Here is a 22,028-nt window from a genome sequence, read left to right on the forward strand (position 1 = left end):
CCCCCAACAAAAACAGGCCTATAGAAACCGTAGGCTGGGATTGAGGCATTGAATCGTAGCTACCCATCTAATGGTGCATTGCAGTGCCTCAGTTTCCATTGGCCTGTCTATCCCAGGTGCTGTGAGGCAACAAAGCACCTGGTTTGGGATGGAACATGTCTCTATTGTCATGCTAAAACAGAACAGAGCAGCCCTTCCATGGTTAAGGTGCCTTTGGCTGTCTCAATACTTTAGGTTTCAGGTTGCAGTGTGCATGCAAAGGAGGGAGCAGAGGCACCTACTCACCCAGACACCCCTCAGGGAAGGATCTCTCCCTCTCTTGCTCTCCACCTGTTTAGAATTCACAAGACTCCTCACTCGTTAGATTCAAATGCAGCCTCACACAGACACAGACACACTCACGTCGTACCACCACCGCCTTCATTCTGAGTGCAAAACACTGTCTCTTTTCTCTCCTTCAGACCTCTGAATTACCTGAGGTAACGAACTCTAGCCTCTCGCTAGATTGCGTCTGGAATAGCTGATATGTTGCGTGAAATCCCAGAATCGGTTTAGTTGATAACACCTTCTATACTTATAGCTTGTCTGGTGAAAAAATGCTGAATGTCAACTGAAAAGGGACCTCATTTTCTTCAGACATTTTAATGAAAGTGTCTATGTATATGCCCTCCCTTTGCAACTTCTAAGAATTGCACTGATCACATCTAATCGGCTCAAATACAGGATTGAAAAATATGAGCATTGTGAACGTACGTCCGTGGCTGTTCGTGCCAAGCCGAACAGAGCGTGTGCAGTGTCATTGGGAGTAGGAGGAAGGCTGGTGTCGATGAAATTGCAGGGGGTTTCTGCTCCATCACATAGACCTAGGAGGGGAGGCCAAGCGAAAGAGTTCCTGCTGGTGTCACAGACAGACCCCTCTGTTCCACATTCACCAGATGTTGTGTCTATCCTCAATTTAAGTGGTTGACTGATATCTCTGATGTCTTGAATGATGAATTGCATAATTTCTTGGGGTATTGTCCCATAAGGCGGCGCACAACTGGCCCGTCGTCCTCCAGTTAGGGTTTGGCCGGGGTAGGCCCTCATTGTAAATAAGAATTTGTTGTTAACTGACTTGCCTAGTTAAATAAATAAAATAAAAAAACTGTAGAATGTAGTTTTTTTTTTAACGAGTTTAAAGGGGATGTTGTGTTATTGCCCTGCATAACCACTTAAACAGTTCATTCCAGCACCTCGTGACACATTTACCTCCAGAGAACAAACATATAACTGCTCATAACAGTAGCTACATGATTATGAATGTTCTTCCATTACAGTGTAGAAATATAATCCCAACCCCATTTCTCTCCTCAAACAAACCCAGTCTGGAGAGGCCAGGCTTTCAGTGGACTGTTTCAGCTTACATTCTCTCAAATCACATCAGTATGTTTTCCTTCTGTTGGCCAGCAAGGGATGCCAGCCTGTCTCCCCCTCCTCCCATTCCCCCATTCTCCCCAGTCAGGAAAAGTTTACAGCGGATGAAAATACAGCCTTCCCAAAGGTTACTCTGCAGTGCCTCTGCTCTGCTGTTGCCATGGGTTACCAGCCTTGTTCAAAACATCATTTATTCAGGAATGTGCTGCGGACACAAAGGGGGGGGGAGGGAGGGAGGGAGAGAGACGACAGACTGGTGGTTAACCCTGCGTGCGCTGGAAGGACGATGTTTTCCCCTTACACAGATTCTCTATTTTTGGTACATTTGCGTCGTGCTTCGATTCAATACTTGTTTTTTCGTTGCGTCGAATACAATGTTGCTTGCTTTTGTAACTTTGCATTACTGGAGGTAATACTACATTACCCGAATAGCAACAAAACAATGTGCATGACATGCCTGGACGTATTCGGTGTATCAAAGTATTTGTAACATATAACGTTAGCAGATTGTTTACAAATGCACAAAAATCACAGGTCAGCTTTGAAACCCCAGCTTCCTTTATTCTCATAGAAACAAGCAAACCACTTTCATCTGGTCGAGACTCACACATGCTGTTTCTAGGGGGAGGGGAAGTGTGTGTGGGGAAAGGGTTTTGTTTTCCCTCCCAGTGTCTCAAAGCCCAGCCATTTATAGATGGTGATGTCAGCACTATCTTTCACAGCCCTGGGCCCCCTTAGCAGATAATGTATGCACTCAAACATTCCTCTCTGGCGAATGAGCTGCTGGGAGCTGCAGGCGTGTGCCTCCCTCCTGCCTCTTTGTGCGACTCACAGCCGCAGCGCAGAGAGGAATTTGATTTGCCCCTTTTCATTTTTTTTTTTATTCCCACTTATTTTCTCCTTCGTCCTCCCGCCTTATTTTTCAGAAAATAAAATGGAGCTGGAAAGGCTGAGGTAGTTTTTTAGTTTTTTATTGTGATCTCTTTTTAGAGCGTCTTCACTCAATTGATTTGATAGTTAGCTGGGCAAATAAATCGATGTTGAATGCGTATTTTCTTTGTTTTTAATCACCTTTGAGGGCTGATCTGCAACGTCCTACTCGTTTTACATCTGCATTTAATCATATGTGTTGTTTCCACTAGTGCATTTTAATTTAAATAGAATGTGTGTATACATGTATGTCCAATTGTCCTCTTATCAAATTAATGTTTTAAATTGGTTGGCAGAGATTATTTATTGTAAAACATTTCAAAAAATAAATAAATCTGGTTTCTTAATTGTCCAGTGCTGATACCCTTTGGAAAGAATACCCTAACATTTGCTTTTCAAGGCCCTCCCTCCTGGAGATGCAGCCTACTGCAGCCATTCTGAAGTTAACCGCCAAATCTCCACACAGGTTTCCCTGTTTAGTGGGGCACAAATAGAGGGGTGTTGTTTTTGGAGACACTGACAATAAGGTCACCAGTTTTCTCCTCTAGTTTGATGCTAGCACCTTCAGATTTGATTTGTTTTTTTCTCTCCGTCCCGGCTGAAGTTAGCTAGTCTTGTTATATTCCTTATTGCATAATTCCTCATTTCCTCCTCATGTTTTTAAAGTCATCTGTAATTCTTCTCTCATGTTGAACGTGAGGAAGCTTGAGAAGGGAAGGAGTTAACTCCACCCTCAACACTCTCGGTTAGTACTGCCCCTGCAGCCCCTGGCATGCACGCTGGAGAAATGTAGCGCTTTCATTCTCTGCCTTGTTTACACCAGGCTCTGGCAGCCATCTTAGGCTGCTGCCACAAGCAAGGGAAGGGGCACTGAGCTGCGTGCTCCTCGGGTTTCTCCCCAGCCCTCCAAGAGCACAGAGTTCAGATGGCAGACTGCCATGAATATCAACTACTACTGGGGCCCACTGTTCTCTACAACATTCTACCCACAGATGAGAATGTTCTGTACATTCATCCCTCATGGATACAATGCTATATCTGACTTTTTCCTGCATGCTGTCTTTCCCTCTAAGCTTCTGTTTGGTATTTTGCATTGTTTGCATTCTTTTTCTCCACACAGGTTTCTTGGAATATAAGGCTCTCCCTTTGTCTTTTGTTAATCCATATTTAGAAAGGCTTGACTGATCGCACGTGTTCCGGGGGAGTCAGTCGACTGTGTATCAGATAGCACGTGCTCCGGGGGAGTCAGTCGACTGTGTATCAGATAGCACGTGCTCCGGGGGAGTCAGTCGACTGTGTGTATCAGATAGCACGTGCTCCGGGGGGAGTCAGTCGACTGTGTATCAGATAGCACGTGCTCCGGGGGGAGTCAGTCGACTGTGTATCAGATAGCACGTGCTCCGGGGGGAGTCAGTCGACTGTGTATCAGATAGCACGTGCTCCGGGGGGAGTCAGTCGACTGTGTATCAGATAGCACGTGCTCCGGGGGGAGTCAGTCGACTGTGTATCAGATAGCACGTGCTCCGGGGGAGTATCAGGGCATCCTTTGTCTCGGGCCTTGACTGGTCTAACATTGTGATAACAACCACATAATGAAAATAGTTAACATGAAAAGCACAGCATTCCCTTGGTTAAGATAACTTTACTCTGTCATTTGGGAATGAGAGACACTCAAATCGAATGTTATATGTCACATGCACCAAATACAACAGGTGTAGACTTTACCATGAAATTCTTACTTGCGAGCACTTTCCCAACAATGCAGAGTTAATAAGACAAATAAGCGCAATAAAAAAAGAAATACTTACACAATAAAATAACATTAGCAAGGCTATATACAAGGAGTACCGGTACCGTGTCAATGTAATTGAGGTAGTACTGCATGTACATGTAGGTAGGGGTGAAATTGACTAGGCAATCAGGATAGTGTGTGTTGGAGTGTCAGTGTAGTAGTATGTGAGTGTGTGGCTAGAGTCCAGTGAGTGTATATAGAGCCTGTGAACGAGAGAAAGTGCAACAAAAATGGGGGGTCAATGCAAATATTCTGGGTGGCCATTTGATTAACTGTTCAGCAGTCTCATGGCTTGGAGGTAGAAGCTGTTCAGGTGCCTTTTGGTCCAGACTTGGTACTCCAGTACCGCTTGCTGTGCAGTGAGAACAGTCTATGATTTGGGTGGCTGGAGTCTTTGACAATTTTTATGGTCTTCCTCTGACACCGCCTGGTATAGAGTTTCAGGATGGCAGGGAGCTCGGCCACAGTGATGTACTGGGCCGTATACACACTACCATATGTAGCGCCTCAGTCGAATGCCAAGCAGTTGCCATACCAAGCGATGATGAAACCAGTCAAGATGCTCTCAATGGTGCAGCTGTAGAACTTTTTGAATATCTGAGGGCCCATGCCAAATCTTTTCAGCTTCCTGAGGGGGAAAAGGAATTGTCGTGCCCTCTTCACGACTGTGTTGGTGTGTTTGGACCATGATAGGTCCTTAGTGATGTGGACACTGAGGAATTTGAAGCTCTCGAACCGCTCCACTACAGCCCCGTCGATGTGAATGGGGGTGTGCTCGGCCCTTCGTATCATCTCCTTTGTCTGAGTCATGTGTTTCAAGTCATTTAACATATATCTGCAGCAAGCGATAGGATAACTAGGATGTAGCCGTGGCCTAGTTCTTCCATCAAGTAGGTCTGTAGGCCGACATGTCACCACACTATTCAATTGTTTTCCATTGGCAACAACCCCTGATAAGAGGAAGCTAACAGCCTTGTGTCCTCTCAGGCATGGCAGAATTTCCATATCTAAGGCCAGGCCTAAACGGCTCTCTGTTGACATTTAGAATCCTCTCTCTGAGGAGTTTACTCTGACTCTCTCCTGATCTTTCCCTCTAACCGTTTACTGTGAATTATCAATGGAGGACGACTCCTTGTGAAAAAAAAAAAGAAGCTTTCTGAGGGGAACAACAACCCCCAACGCAATTCACACTGACTGACCGCCTTTCATTCAGCTCTGTCCAGTTCACCGGTTTTGTCTTGTAAATTACAACAGTGTGAGACTCCTTTCCCTAGCCCAAACAAACAGCATGTCATAGAAAGTGTCGGTGTAGTGTTTCCAAAACATCACACAGAGAAAATGAATTGGAGATTACATGACATTATTCCTACATTATACTTCCAACCCACAACAGCCAGCCAGGGCCTACATCACCTTCATTTCCAGTGTGATAAGTATTTTTACAGACTGTGGGGGATGGGGATCTGTGGACAGTGTTGCCAGATTCTATTGACACCTTCCAGCTCTATCAGAGCCAATAGGCTATGAGACCCCCCACACAGGTGTGTGTGTGTGTGTGTGTGTGTGTGTTTGGTGTGCTGTAGTACAGCTGCAGTCACCTCCCTCCGAGTCCCTTCATCATCTCGTCACCTGGGTCAAGTGTGGATTGTTCCCTCTCTTTCCAAACATCTGTTGTGTGAATGAGGCTGCGATGGCTGATGCTAATTGAGGTGCTATAGCTAGCTGCCTGTCTTGTCTATCTACTGTCAAACAGCAGACGTGGCAGACTTCCTCTCGCACTTCCTCATACAGCTGACAAAAGTCTTTGAAAATGAAAGTTTCAATGATCCTTGTTGGGTTTCTGGCATGAACTAATAAATACCGCTACTTTCCATAGAATTTAGTTTAGAAATACGCTGTTAATACTTTTCAAAGAAAGTAGCCTTTTCACATTCAGACCTTATTTCTTGATGTAATACACTACATAGAAATGTGTCTTGCAAAATGGTGTAGTTTGGGGCTGGCTGCTATGGGGGTAACAGCATTGGGCTCTAAGCACAGTTTGGGACTGACTGGTACATTATGTATTCAGAGAGTGTCGATGTGTTCAAGCAGCAGTAGAGTCTTGGATGGCCTGGACTGCCCCCTCTGTGCCAAAAACACATGTTCTTTTATATGAGAGACAAAGAGCCATACCTTCCCTGTCCGGCTAATAAAGACGGTAGCCTGTTCTGTTTTGCAGCAGTCAGCGGCATCGGGTTGCTGCCTGAGCCCCACTCCTTTCCCCTTTCGCTCCGCTAGCTACATACTATTGAAATTTGATGGTTGGTGGTTTCGCACAAATGAGCTGCAACTTTCCCTAGAGGTCAACATACAGCACGCCGCTCGCTATATGCTGATCTGATTCTGTACCTTTTTGGTACTGGAAAACAGATCTGCTAATAAATGAAATATGTACATAGTAAATAGTCATTTCATGCATGGTGATGTGCTGTATGACATGAAGGATGTAGGAGAATAACTGTTATGTACTCATAATGATAATTTGTGAGTGATGGAAGTGCCAGTTGACATCTATCACAAGGAGTACTTGGCAGTAAGGTATATAACTAGTTACCTAACTGCCAAGTAATAGCATCTGTGTATGGCATGTAGTTATTTTGATTGCAAGGGGGGATTACTTTTCAAGCAGCATGCCATTATAGAATTCCATTTCCTGATTGAAAGCATTAAGGTATTACTTCACATTTTTTATACACACGCACTATTATAAATCAAGACGAAGGGTAGCTCTAGCCTCCTCCCGTCCTCCTGCAGTAACCCCCTAGCTACCTGCGGTAAAGAGAATAGTACATCGTCTCTGTCATGAACTGTTGTGCACTAACCGAGCCACCGCACCGCTTCCACCAGATGCCTGTTACCATGGCGACAGAGCCATCGGGTGATGCTGATTGGATGGCGTGGGGGTGTTTTTTTTAAATGTTGTTTTTTACCTCAATACTCTCCAAAGGATTGTGTTTTTCTACTGGCGCTTTTTCTCCCTCCAGAATGAATTTGAATGACAAGGTGAATGATAGTCTGCAGCATCCTGTGAGCTCTGCTATCTTTCGGATTCATTTAAAAACCTGATCACTACAGCACCTGATTATAATGGGGGGTTTTGTGATGGATTCTGAATATGAAAAATGACTCGTTTTGTGTGCTGCTCCAGCCTGTAAGAGAAAGACATAACAGAGCCAGTTAGTGAGCATGTTCCATTATGCGATGGGAGGCCTGTTTTTGTCATGAATGGATAGGTCTCAATGCATAGCACATCTGACCTGACCAGGTCTCTACTCCAGTTGAGAAAGGATGCGTGTGTTTCAGCGCTACCCAGGTGTAAAAGACATTACAGAAAGTCAGCCAGAACGACGCTAAATGAACATGGCGCTTTCCTGGTTTACAACAAGGAAACGGGTGCGGTGTCCTAAATAGCACCCTATTCCCTATATAGTGCCTATGGGGAATGGTCAGAAGTAGTGCACCGTAAAGGGAGCAGTGTGTCATTTGGGACGCAGACAAGATTCGTCTTGGTTAGTTAATTCCGGAGGTAAAATAGTAATTGCTCATCTGAGGTCATGTTTCAGATTCATGAGGCTCATTCATCTCTAAAATGCTACCAGCCAGTGTACTAAGTGTTAATACATTCCCTCACAGTGGCCAACACAGAACTGCCTGTGTACACTGCCAGGAGGACTCCTACAGGCCATTCCACGGTAGTGCGTCCACTGTCCAGCCACATGACGCATCCAGCCAGTGTGCTGCAGCCTCCCTGCCTGTCTGTCGTCTGTACTGCCTCCCCCTCCAGTGTGATTAATGGAGCTCTGTTCATCCCCCTGCCCCCCCCCCCCCTCCTCTCACCCCTCTCTGGACCACTGCTCACCCCCCACAGCCTGCGCTCTGTTTACCTGAAGACAGTGGATACACTTAGTCTCTGGTATTTCTAGGCAACAGACATTTCCAAGTTTCAAGCCTCTGGTATAAGAGAGCATCTGTGGTATTCCTGCTGTATTCTCTCCAAACTGCTTAGTCCATCATACCCCGTGTTTCTTTGGAAACCACTGTAGAATACTGATTGTCAGTTCCCAAAGTAAATAGTTGTTATCTTACAGCACTACTGCCTACTGTCTGACCGGTGTGTGTGTGTGTGTGTGTGGGTGTGTGTGTGTGTGTGTGTGTGTGTGTGTGTGTGTGTGTGTGTGCCCAGTTCTGTCCGTTCTACCAGTCATGTTAACAGAGCTGTGGTTCAGGCTAATTCTGGCCCAATGCTGCAGGGGAGACCGGAACAGTCCGCCAAACATGGCCTGAACAGGGCCGGTCTGTTGGGTTTGTTTGGTTAACAGCCTCTTGGGTTACCCAAGCGGAGAGAGGACTCTGGCACGACTTTCGATTAGGTGTGTTATGATGATGGGTGAGGTTGTGGAAGAAATGAGACGTTAAGGCTCAGAAATCAGCTGTGGAGTAGAATACCTTAGTTTGTAGCCATGGTGGCTGGGTCACAAGAGAAAGAAAGAACAGAAGGATAGATGGATGTCTGGTTGCTGCTGGTTCTACTGCTGCGGCTCGTTCCGGTCTGCTACCCCTTCAGCCTCAGTCAGTCAATGGGAAGACTGCTCTGGTGTCCTCTGTACCGCTCCTCTCCGTCGCTGCTCTGTTCTCTGCACGGGGGGGGGGGGAGGAGCAGCCAGCCAATGTCATTTTGATGTGATGAGCAGAGATGACACGGGCAGAAATAGCCCCCCGCTTACTCATTTAGCCGCTTGGTCCCAGTCTGCCCCAAACCCACTTGGCAGTTAATGTCTCCTCAGCCAATCACAGCCAGCTCTGTTGCTAGGTAATGGCTCCCTGGCCTCGCCTTTGAGGTATGCTAATATGCTGCTGCCTCTGCCACTGGCGCATCCTCTCGGTGATGGGGAGGACTAGGAGATGCCTCTTACAAGTGAGCGTTTGTCTTTCTGAGAGGGGAGGAGAGGAAATTGAAATGCAGGAGAGAGGAGGACATGTTGAGGTGGAGAAAAACAAGGAGGGGACTGACGGGAGGGATAGACGGACAGAAAATGGAATCGGGAGGAGGTGGCAATAACAGACCTTTTCGTCCCCTAAGGTTCACGTCCACTGAATGAATCACCACAGCACTTGATGATAGGACCAATGCTTTTGGATAGATGGGTGGGTGTGTTTTACCAGCCTGGCAGTGCAGGCCAGGGCACAGGGCTGTAAAGACAGAGAGACTCACTGTGGTGTGAAGACATTCATTGAGGAGTGTGTTTTTTTTCCAATCTGCGGTAGATATGATGTATTTAAGAGCGTCTCTGGCTCTGCAGTACTCAGGCCTGTGTTCAGTTCCACTCCCTGTAATGTGTAGTATAACTCTGCCTGCCTGCCATACCCGGCCAGTCACAGTCCCATTCCCAGACAGCCTGTTAAATACAGCGGGTCCTTTGACGAGCAGGCAGGCCTCTCACTCACTATATTAGGCCGTCCCTCCCTGCCTGCTTGCCCCATTAAACCGATGTGCAGCTATTAAATCAGCTTGTACTGTTCTGTTCATAGCCAAAACACATGGCTACGGCGTCCCTTACTATAGGCAGATCTGGAAGCTGTTAGGATTTTACCTATTACAAATTCTGCAATGCTGTATGTTAAGGGTTTATGTATTGAACTATTTTAGGCAGTTGGAATTGCAAATGCACAATTATCCTTTTGTCTAGCTAACTCTCTGCGCCATATTATTGCAGTTAGTTAGATGAGACACACTGGCCTTGCACGCCCTCCTTGGTTGTGGTAATACACACATGGCTTTATGTGTAGTGCTAAAACCTACTCATCACTGTTACCGATGCCTATTCATTTACAATATTCATACATTGAATTGGGGACTGAGGACTTGGAGAGGGAGGGATGGTTGTTGGTAGTCTGTTAGTAGTCCAAGGACGCAGCAGCACAATGTGGACGGATGGAAAGGGTTAAATTCAGAGATGCGGCCTGCGATAAGAAGCCCCATTATGATGCGTTCCATGAGTGTGTTTATATTTAGGAGGAAGAAGGAGTCTGTTATGCCCGCTGCATAATTCCAGCCTCTTTATCCAGCAGCACAGCATAATGCTTAGTTGGGACTTTCTGCCTTGGGAGAGACGAACTAAATCCACATTTTCTATGATTAAGTAGCAGCCTGCCTGCCAGCCACCAGAATAAATACGCCCCCGAAAAACACTCCAAGACAAACATAAATATGTATGGCCAGCATCCATCTGTCCGCATGCCCCCATTTGTTATATAAAAAGGACCTATACAGTCATAAAAAATGCTTGAGCTATATATTAACACAGATAAATATGAATGAGGAATGCGTCTATTGGGCGGACTGACGGACGGATGCGCTTTAATAACAAGCGTGTGTGTGTGGGTGGGTTGTGTGTGCTGTAAGCTGCTGAGTGCTGGGCTAGGATGAGGGGAGGGCTGTGTGGCCAGAACACAGTAGTGAGTAGAATACTAATGCATCCATATACCTTTTTGTTCTGAGTCTTTCTCTCCCTGGCTCCTCGGACCCACCCCACAGCTTCTCTCTCTCTCTCATTCACGCTTGATTCTACGTTGAACGAAAATATTACCACAACATGTAAAGTGTTGTTCCCATGTTTCATGAGCTGAAATCAGAGATCCCAGAAATGTTCCACAAGCACAACAAGATTATTTCTCTCAAATTGTGTGCACACATCTGTTTACATCCCTGTTAGTGTGCATTTCTCCTTTGCCAAGATAATCCATCCATCTGACAGGTGTTAAACAGCATGATCATTACACAGGTGCACCTTGTGCTGGGGGCAATAAAAGGCCACACTAAAATGTGCCGTTTTGATGGAGCGTGCAATTGGCATGCTGACTGCAGGAATGTCTACCAGAGTGGTCGCCAGAGAATTTAATGTTAATTTCTCTACCATAAACCGCCTCCAATGTCGTTTTAAACTTTGGCAGTACGTCCAACCGGCCTCACAACCGCAGACCACGTGTAACCATGCCAGCCCAGGACCTCCACATCCGGCTTCTTCACCTGCGGGATTGTCTGGACCAGCCACCCGGACAGCTGATCAAACTGAGGAGTATTTCCATCTGTAATAAAGCCTTTTGATGGGGAAAAACTCATTCCGATTGGCTGGGCCTGACTCCCCACCCATGGCTGCACTCCTGCCCAGTCATGTGAAGTCCATAGATTAGGACCTAATGAATTTATTTCAATTGACTGATTTCCTTATGTGAACTGTAACTCAGTAAAATCGTTGAATTTGTTGCGTTTATATTTTTGTCCAGTGTATATATAAAACCACCAGGCAAGATACATGTTTTGTGCTTTGAAATGTGTTTGTGTCATCTCACTAGATTAATGGATGACTACTGTTCAACACTGTTTTTGTCATGAATTACTGAGAAAAATAGCAGAGTTATGATGGCTGCACCGATTGAACAGGGTTTCTGTGGGTTGTTTGTGTGTTTGTGTCTGTGTGCGCATGCGTGCGTGTCTCCTCAGTATGAGGCAGCAGACGACAGACCCCACATGCCGCGTTGTTCCCCTGGGATACAGTTGCTATGTTGAGCATCATTAATTCATACAGTGACCTTGACCACCTTGATAACAACATTGATTTTACTTCCTCCCTTTTCATCGTTATCATGAAAATTCAGTCAATTCTGCCTTGTTCAGGACCCTGAAGGTCCAACACCTCACTGATATATTCAGGGAAATTGCTTTTAAATTACATTGAGAAGGGGCTTCTCAGCAACCCCTACTTTTATCAGTGCATGGAAAGAAATGACTATAACCATTCATGATATCCAATTTCACTTTGCCCAGAGCTCTGGGGTTGAATGAAATGTGGTTGTGTGTGTGTGTGTGTGTGTGTGTGTGTGTGTGTGTGTGTGTGTGTGTGTGTGTGTGTGTGTGTGTGTGTGTGTGTGTGTGTGTGTGTGTGTGTGTGTGTGTGTGTGTGTGTGTGTGTGTGTGGTCAAAGTATGGTATTTTCAGTTCAGACTCCACTGAAAATAATTGGCTAAACCAAATCCAGGCTTTTGATGTCATATAAAGCGGAAACGTTGAATGGTTCTGACTACAAAGCCGGGTCGGCATCAGGCTACAATAGGATGAGCAAGGCTACACCACCTGAGGTGAATGAATGGGCTTGTGGAAAGCAGAATCGTTTTCACCAACATCTTATGCAAGAAAGTGCTCGTGACTCCGTGGTCGAGCAACTGCTCGCTCCTTGAGTGCATGCAGCAGGAGAGGGAGAAAGATGACTCCAGTATCAAACGGAGTAAACTCAAGACAAAGGAGATGATTGTGGACTACAGGAAAAAGAGGACCGAGCACGCCCCCATTCTCATCGACGGGGCTGCAGTGGAGCAGGTTGAGAGTTTCAAGTTCCTTGGCGTCCACATCAACAACAAACTAACATGGTCCAAACACACAAAGACAGTCGTGAAGCGGGCACAACAAAACCTATTCTCCCTCAGGAGACTAAAAAGATTTGGCATGGGTCCTCAGATCCTCAAAAGGTTCTACAGCTGCACCATTGAGAGCATCCTGACTGGTTGCATCACTGCCTGGTATGGTAACTGCTCGGCCTCCGACCGCAAGGCACTACAGAGGGTAGTGCGTACGGCCCAGTACATCACTGGGGCCAAGCTTCCTGCCATCCAGGACCTCCTATACCAGGCGGTGTCAGAGGAAGGCCCTAAAAATTGTCAAAGACTCCAGCCACCCTAGTCATAGACTACATCATTATCTCAAATACCTCAACACCGGTGCCCCCGCACATTGATTCTGTACTGGTACCCCCTGTATATAGCCCCGCTATTGTTTTTTACAGCTGCTCTTTAATTATTTGTTTTTCTTATCTCTTACTTTTTTAATTTTACATTTTTTGGGTATTTTCTTAAAACTGCATCGTTGGTTAAGGGCTTGTAAGTAAGCATTTCACTGTAAGGTTACACCTGTTGTATTCGGCGCATGTGACAAATCAAATTTGATTTGATTTATATAAACGGATATTACACGCGCCGGAGTTGCGTATCACTTTTAACAAACCAAACAAATTCCGTTATAGAAGGTCAAGTAAAAACCCAAATCGGTATATTGTAGAATATGGTATACCGGTCAGCCCTAGGTCCCATAATAGCCAGGAATCGGGGAATCAGTTACCCAGAGCTCTGGGGTTGAATAAAATGTGTTTGATGAATGTTTGTGTGATCAAAGTATGTTATTCATAGTCCAGGCTCCAGATATCACAGCACAAATTGGATAAACTAAACCCAGGCCTTTTTATGTAAAAATGAAACAGATGTTGAATGGTTTTGACTACAAAGGCATTGGCCACTGCAAACAGTCAGGCTCAACAGGCTGAGTTACACCAGTGACGCCACCCTAGAGGGAACAACATTGAGCCGGAGGAGTGGCTGGTGTTCCTAGAATAGCTGCCGGGGCATCAGGTGATCAACGTAAACTATGGAGATGAGGTCACATCTGGTAGATTTGATTTACTTGGACATAGAGGGGCTGGAATTCAAACATGTGCTGCTTGATGATAACGTTTCAATGAGATTGGGGGGCGTTTGGGGAGTGCTGGTGCTGTGGCAGCCAAGGTAGAGGAATGGGGATATGACGGCCCTGGATGGTGGATGGTGCAGCTTGCCAACAGGAAAAGACACACGTGAAAAAACCAGAGCAGAGAGGGTGGAGGGTGAGACCACCACCAGGCTCCCTGATACGCCTCTGATATTGATAAGATAATAGCAGCTATTCTGGTGGTGGTGGGAGTAATGACCACATGTTGGAATGGGAGGCAGGATGAGAATGGATTTAGGAAGAGGTCAAAATAATCCCAATGTTCAAGGGGGCGGGGTGCGGTAGAGGATCACACGTAGAACTCACAAAGACAGATGTTTTAAGAGCTAACCTATCGGATGTATTATATTATGTTTAGAATAATTTCAGCTTTTTCCCTATGTGGTTCATTCATCATTTGTTGAAGACACTGGTTTGTCAAAGACATCCCCCTCACCTCACACCCACTCTACATGTGTCATAGTTCCATCTATAAATACTGTATCTGGCTTACGAATGGGATATGAATTGTCTCGACACCTCTCCTTTGCACTCACAAAGAGAGAGACGTTTGAAACTGTCCCCATGGCGACGAGTCCTCGTTCTACCTTTTTCGGAGGAAAGGAAAGCAGTGGGAAGTCTCTCCTTCACATCTGGCACGGTCCTCACTCCATCAACAACCCATTCTTTTTCATCCCTTTTAGCTGAAGGTATCTCCCCTCTTTTGTCCACCAGATACCACTTTAAGTTGTGTGTGTGTGTGTGTGTGTGTGTGTGTGTGTGTGTGTGTGTGTGTGTGTGTGTGTGTGTGTGTGTGTGTGTGTGTGTGTGTGTGTGTGTGTGTGTGTGTGTGTGTGTGTGTGTGTGTGTGTGTGTGTGTGTGTGTGTGTGTTTGCCTCTGCAGGAGAGAAGGGCTAGCTAGAGAAACGGGCTGTGCTCAGTACAATACAGAACGGTCTTCCCTCGTTACCAGAGAGAAAGACAATGTATGACCATGAGGTGAAATTTAAGAAGCTGCTGACAATAATCAAGTAGATCCGTTAGTATAGAAATCACTGAGACGTGGCGAAGGATTGACCAAGACCTCTAGCTCCAACCCAACATGTGTTGTATAACAAGACAGAAATGTAATGTAGATCTTGTTCTCATATCGACTTTCAAAAAAAACCCATTATCAACATATAGATTTCCTGTCAACGTGGGATCATTTCTTTACCTCCATAATGATTTTATGATCAGGTTCTACACACAGGCACACATGCATGGCTGCACGCACAGCTGTCAACAGCTTGTAGGAAAAAGTGGTGTCTGAAATAGCACTCTATTCAAAAGTAGTGCACTAACCGTTTCAGGGTGCCATTTCAGACGTTGCCTGAGTGAGTTGAACAATCTGTTCTATTTGAACGCATTTCCTATGGAAGGGGAGAGGGAGAGAGTAGACATTTGCATATGGTGACCTCTAACAGGACGTTTTGTCTCAGAGTCCCTGTATCTCCACCCTAATCAATTTGAGCAAGATCAAAAAGGCTGGCGTCAACAAGGCACTCTCGCTCTTCAAACGGATTAGCTCATTTTGAGGCGTCTTAAGGCTGATCGAAAACATCTTACTGAGTGGGATACATCAGCACTAGACAGATAGCATGACATTCTGCCTTAATGTTTATTTATTGGAAGAGAACAGAACGCCCCCGAAAGGGAAATGAAGGAACCAACGCTACTTCTTCTGGGTCTCCCTCAGAGGGCAGAACTGAGGGCAGAACAGACACATCATTGTGTGATTGCAGTGGTGATTTTAGCAAGTAAAAATATTTTTATGCATTCCAGCAAAGCCACTACATAACAACACTAAACAATATGTTATTTGCAATGTAACGGTGCCCACAAACTGTTAGGGCCTACATAAAGCTGTCTCAACAGCAGAGCTTTCTATTCAGCACCATGGAGTGAATTCTTACCTCTGCTACACCTGGTTATCAGCGGAGCCTTGTCTGGCAGCGAAACAGTTCATTCAGCCTCATTTACTGCCTGATATGGCTGACTTGCTTGAACAAATGTGGTTTCTACTGACAATTCAGATGTACAAACTATGGCATAAGGGGACGACGAGCGGATAAGGAGCAATCCGTCATTTCGATTAAGACATTGATGAGCGAGCTAGGACGGACGTAGTCAATATAACTATTTGTTCAGCACTTTTGAAATGGACAGCGACAGAATTCAGAACGTGGGCCGTTCTTACAGTATTCTCCCTGTCAGAGCCATAGGATAAATAAAGGTGGCATATAAGCAGACAATGAATGCTCTTACATTATTCAATGATTACATTTCTCTAAAATAGGCTATGGGCTACATGTGCACCACCAAGTCAGAACAGTAGGCTAAGTTATGAGGGGGAAAGGGACCATATAATTAGGGTGAGGCACACGGGCTACTAACAGCTTACTACACAACATACACTTAGTATTACTTTCTTAGCTACAGTATACATATCTCCCTGGCATATTACATCATCTTATGAAGCAGCATACAAGACATGTTTGGACTCATCTTGTTGTGCTGTGCTCACTTGAACAGAAAGGTTGTGCGGCGGTCCATTTGGGCAAATTTTGTCTTTTGTCATGAAAGTCTGGCATTCTCTGGATTGATGGTGCTTTCAAGACAACTGGGAACTCGGAAAAAAGAAAGGTAGAATAATGACATCAATGATCTTCTTGTCGGAGCTCTAGAAAGAGGCCCGAGTTCCCGACTTGGAATTCCGAGTTGGATGACTGTTCAAAACGTATTTTTCCAGTCAGAGCTCGTTTTTTTCCCCGAGTTCCCAGGTGTCTTGAACTCACTGATGTCTGAGATTTCCGAGTTTCCAGTTGTTTTGAACGCAGCAGAAGTCATGCTGGATTCACAGCATGGCCAATGTATTCAACCTTTTCTGGCCCATGGCATGTGAATGTTTATCCTCTTAAGCTTGTAAAAGAGACCCTTAAACCCAGACTTGGACCACACACCCACTCCAATGAATAGCAGGCTAGTGATTGATTTGCAACACTTGCAGTTTGCCTCTGATTCCTTCCAAACCACTCATTGTTGAATTTGTGATTCCCAGCTTGTTGTGTGATGTTTATGTCCAATGGCCGATGAGCACTGATGTTTTATCTATAATTTCTCTTCATATGACGGATTGAAAAGGATGACTGTAGATTGTCGATGTGATTCATGACTTTGACTTCTTGTCTAGCTTGCTAGCTAAGATTTTGAAAGTATGATGTTGACATGATCAGTCCAATCAAAGCTCGTGTTTTGACGTCATTTTATTCTTGGATGGGCAATTCTAATGTAACTCTATGGTAACACCCAAGGGGCTTGAATTTTCGAACTCTCCCTGTAGATTTTGCGGTGACGTAGTGTCCCCATGAGTGACAGAACACTGAGCCAGTCACGGCACAACTAGAGAACATTACCAATCCCTACGCTCCGTATTTTCCACTGGCTGCCCCACCACCACAGAAAGCACTGAGCTAGGCTGAAACACCTGCATTTTGGAGCTGCCTTACTCATGAAAAAAATACCATGTTTGTATTCGGCTTTATTAACTCAATGATTATTTTTTTTTTTAATTTTTTTTTACATTGTTTGCAAACTGATATGTGACACGTATTAATACCAAAATAACATGCAGAACATGTCTTTTTAATTTTTTCTTTTAGATAAACAGGTGGGGCTCTCCCCCACCTCCCCTGAATGACGGGCCGCCAGTGTGAAGATTGACATTTACAACATGTTCCATGTTAGTCCATGGATCTAAAAGTCTGACAATGCTCAGAGGTTGTTAGATTCTCCTTCCCTTTGAAGTTTACCTTGTATCATTTATGCATACATTTTCCTCAGTTGCTTACATAAATCCCAATGTGTATCATATTCCCGCCCAGCACTAAAAAACTGAATACATTATTACATGTTTTTGTAAACCCCACACAGCTGATCTGACTTGCATGGTTCTACCGCCGAAGAGGACTTAGTATACTGAGTAGAGATGCTGCCGTCCTAGCAATACTTCTCTGTTTTAGCCTGGACGCTAGGATTGCAATCTCTTGGAATGGAGTGGAATGTCAAGTACACAATACCTGTCACTGCTACGCATCCAGAGTAAATCCTGTCCTTTGTCAGTTTGAGTCAGAACATTCCTAATCTGTAAGATTCTTTGAGATGTGTCAAAAAAATCTTCCCCTCCCTACAGAATGAAGTTGTGAGTGCAGGGCCAGTGGACTGGGTATTGTATAAGGCAGTACTGTGAAGATTCCAGGGTTGCTAGACGTGTGCTGCAGAGACGCGTGCTGCAGAGACGCGTGCTGCAGAGCCCTTTTCTGCTCCAAAAGTTGACAGGATGATTGGTACCCACACGGCAGCACACCGTTCTGTTAAATACAGTTGCCTCCTGAATTATTGGCACCCTAAGTAAATATGAACAAAAAAATCTGTGAAAAAATGCCATTGTTTATCAGCTTGATCTTACACTCAAAATATATGAGTCTAAACTTTAATTTAGTTTAAATTGTTGAAAGAACATTTAATACTTTGTGAACCCTCCCTTTGCCAAGATAACAACTCTGAGTCGTCTCCTATAATGTTTGATGAGGTGGGAGAACACATAGGAAGGGATTCTGCACCATTCCTCCATACAGAAACTGTCCAGATCAATCAGTGTTCTTGGTCCTCACTTGTGGACTCTCCTCTTCAGTTCACCTCGCAGGTTTTCAATGGGGTTTAGGTCAGGGGACTGGGATGGCCTGAAAAAGCTTGATTCTATGGTCAGTGAACCATTTTCGTGTGGATTTGGAGGTATGCTTTGGATCATTGTCCTGCTGGAATATCCAACGACGACCCAGTTTTAGCTTCTTGGCAGAGGCAGACAGGTTTTGGCTTAAAATATCCTAGTACTTGATGGAGTCCATGATGACATGTATCTTAACAATGTTACCAGTGCCTTTGGAAGTAAAACAGCCCCACAACATTACAGATCCATCACCGTACTTCACAGTGGGGATTAGATTATTTTCTGCATGACCATGGCTCTTTTTATGACAAACCCACCTCTGGTGTTTGTTTCCAAAAAGCTCTATTTTAGTCTCATCAGAACATAGAACCTGATTCCAATCAAAGTTCCAAGGACATTTAGCAAACCCCAGGCGCTTACGTTTGTGTTTTGGTGACAGCAGAGGCTTTCTTCTGGCAACCCTTCCAAATAACTTGGCGTCTAATTGTAGTTTTGGAGACTCGGTGACCCCAAGATGTAACCAACTTCTGCAATTCTCTAACTGTGATCCCTGGAGATTTTATAATGCCACTTGAACCATCCTTCTTACTGTGCGTGGGGGCAAAATACACCTGCCTCCTCTTCCAGGCAGGTTCATCACAGTTCTAGTTGTTTTATATGTCTTAATTATTGCCCTAAAAGTGGATATGGGTATTTTCAGGAGTGTAGCTATCTTTTTATAGCCACTGCCTGATTTATGGTCAACAACCTTTTTGTCTCATTTCATTTGTGTGTTCTCTGGCCTATCTCATGTTGATGGATGACTAAGGGAGTTTAGCCTGGGTGTCACCTCATATTTATACCCCAGAGAAACAGGAAGCCATGGATGACCACTTAAGAGTTCCCAAAGACTCAGATTAACTTCAAAAAGTCACATCTTAATCAATTCGATTTTGTTAATAAGAATTTCAATAATTGGGACACTCATGTTTTAGAATAAAACAAATATTTATTGATTACTTTTAGTTTTTTTGTAGATAAAAAAAAAACTAAAGTAAAGGTTAGATTCATATGATATTTTGATTGTAAAATCAAGCTGATAAACAACAATGACATTTTTCAACAGCCTTTTTTGTTCATATTTATCTAGGTTGCCAATAATTTAGGAGGGAACTGTAAATAAGTACTCACACGCACCCTGCCCAGAGGATGGGCGCTGCCTCTGCCTCTCAATGGTGACCTTTGCATTGTCAGCACGGCTCAGCGGGAGCCTTACATGTCAGCTAGCCTCTCTCGCATCTTCTCTCGTTTCCTCCTTCCCTCTGTGGGATACACTAAATTAAAATGTGTAGGCCTCAGTGATCTCTCTCTCCGTTCTTTTTTGTTGTTGTACATTATTTTCTTTTTACAAAAGTAGTACACAGGGCCTTTACTTGTCCTGTATTAACGTACCGCTATATCCGTCTGCAGCGCGGGCAAAAAAAAATAAATCTAACTACTTCCCGCGGCTATGCAGAAGCATCAACAAAATCTCCATCGCCCGCTGTGAAACCATAGAAATTAAGGCCTACTTTTTAAATATATTTTTTTGCGACGTGACAAGACAAAAATAATCTAGAGGATCGTTGTGATTTCAATGGCGGTACTTTTGTGTGACAGTTTTGGCAATTCACAGTAGGCACTTCTGTTCCTGCCTGTAGAACCTGACAGGGACAATTATAACAGTCTGTCTACTGTGGATGAAGTTGCTTTTGTATCATTTCAAATATGTTACTATGATGAAGTTCAATGGAAACTGTGTGTGTGTGATTAAGTTCTCAAAAAAGTGGACAGACACAGCAGTATTGGAGCCATTGAGTTCACAGTCAGTAACACACAGTGAATTGGCAACCCAACACTATGAAAACAGTTCATTTGAAGGACACGCACAGAGTCGGAGAGGCCTTGGTTGTACCTCCATGAACCCCCTCTCTCAGATCTTTGGAGTCCACTCATTATCGGCTCCATCCCTGCCAGTGTAAACACAGCTCTCAGCTCCAATGTTAGACAGATTTGATTGTATGCCAATTATCACTCATATGAAACTGAAATGTAAATAATGAGGCTCACTGTACAGGAAAAGGACGGACAGTTCATGTGTTTTTTTTTCTTCATACGCTAATAACAGCCTGTTACTATTGGATATTTTAGAGGACTAGAGTCTCAACCAAGTATGGCATATAACAAGACAGCCGGCCTCATTGTCCTCTGAATGACCCTATGGGCTTTCCCCTCCATCCAAAGCAGGACTCACTCTACTCAGCCACTTAATGCAATTGAAGTCTTTAGTGATCTAGCAACAGCATTACGTAGTCTGCTTGGAAGCTATCCTATGTGTGAGTCATGTTATTGGTGCTGTGCCACCACTCTGGCCCTCTTCCCTGAAGGGCAAACACTTCTCCAGGCCAGATGGAAGGAAGGAGGAAGGCTGGCTGTCCTCTCCTACTTTCCTAATGGATGAGCTGACCAAGCTCAGCGGGCACATTCTGATTTTGTAATACCATCATTGCAAAGTTGTAATGATGTCATAGCATTGGCATTGCAGACAGTTTTGCCTGCAAAGATGGAATTTGTGTCATCTGACAAGAAAATGAACAATAGAAGCATTCTTCATCTAACGCCCACACTTTATTTCCTTACAGGGAAGGCCAACACCAGCAAGAGGTCTCTAATGTTACCTCTGGGGTTAGAGAGCTGGTCATTGCAGCATTAGCGAAGCACAGCGACACAAATCACCAACATAGAGGAGGAGGTCACCAGCCAGGCCTCCCATCATCCTTTGGGGTTCCTGAGCAACTCAGCTCAGCCGTGAAACGAGCCAATGATACACTTCAGGACCTGGGACGACTCAAAACTGAGATGCAGACCCTGCTGCAGGTGAGATGGACTGACTGAGAGGAACTATCAACTGTCAATCTTATCAAGAATACTGTATATAGAGATTTTCCCTGCACTATTTTAAGCCTCCTTGAATAACCTCTACTGGTAGCAATATGATGAGAACAAAAGTGGTCTGAGAACAGAGCCTTGAGGAACTCCAAACTATTGTCAAACAGTTTTCCTTTCTCCTAGAAGATAATCAAGGTCAAGAGAAAAACTGTCAACTGCTGTAGGCCCTCACAATGACTTTCCCATTACACCAGTTCTGTGTGGTCTTCTCCATTAACTTTCCTTTTGTATTCTAATGCACCAAGTCTATAAGCTGTTATCGCTGGTGCTGCTCAGTTCCCCCTAAATCTATTATTGGCATATTGGAGACATTCAAACTGGAGAATGAGATTATCCCTGTACCCATTTATTGCTCTGAACGACGGGAGGCACCCCGGCACCACACACACACACACATACACACACACACACACACACACACACACACACACACACACACACACACACACACACACACACACACACACACACACACACACACACAGAGCCGTCAGGACGTTTCCTGTTTCCTGTTTCCCTAAGTGGGCCAATATCATCCTCTCGTC

The 22,028-nt window shown here is 44.7% G+C and overlaps 1 protein-coding gene across 1 annotated transcript in view; it reads left to right on the plus strand.

Annotated features, from left to right (window-relative positions):
- The window catches only part of kiaa0586 (KIAA0586 ortholog), a 115,705-nt gene that overhangs the window by 25,180 nt on the left and 68,497 nt on the right, over positions 1–22,028 (plus strand). The window contains exon 10 of the mRNA XM_082974267.1: positions 21,177–21,411. Within this exon, the coding sequence (XP_082830393.1) occupies positions 21,177–21,411 (235 nt within the window). The remainder of the gene's footprint in view (positions 1–21,176; positions 21,412–22,028) is intronic.

Source organism: Salmo salar, chromosome 01, assembly GCF_965601325.2.
Source record: "Salmo salar chromosome 01, fSalSal1, whole genome shotgun sequence".
NCBI classification, from domain to species: Eukaryota; Metazoa; Chordata; class Actinopteri; order Salmoniformes; family Salmonidae; genus Salmo; species Salmo salar.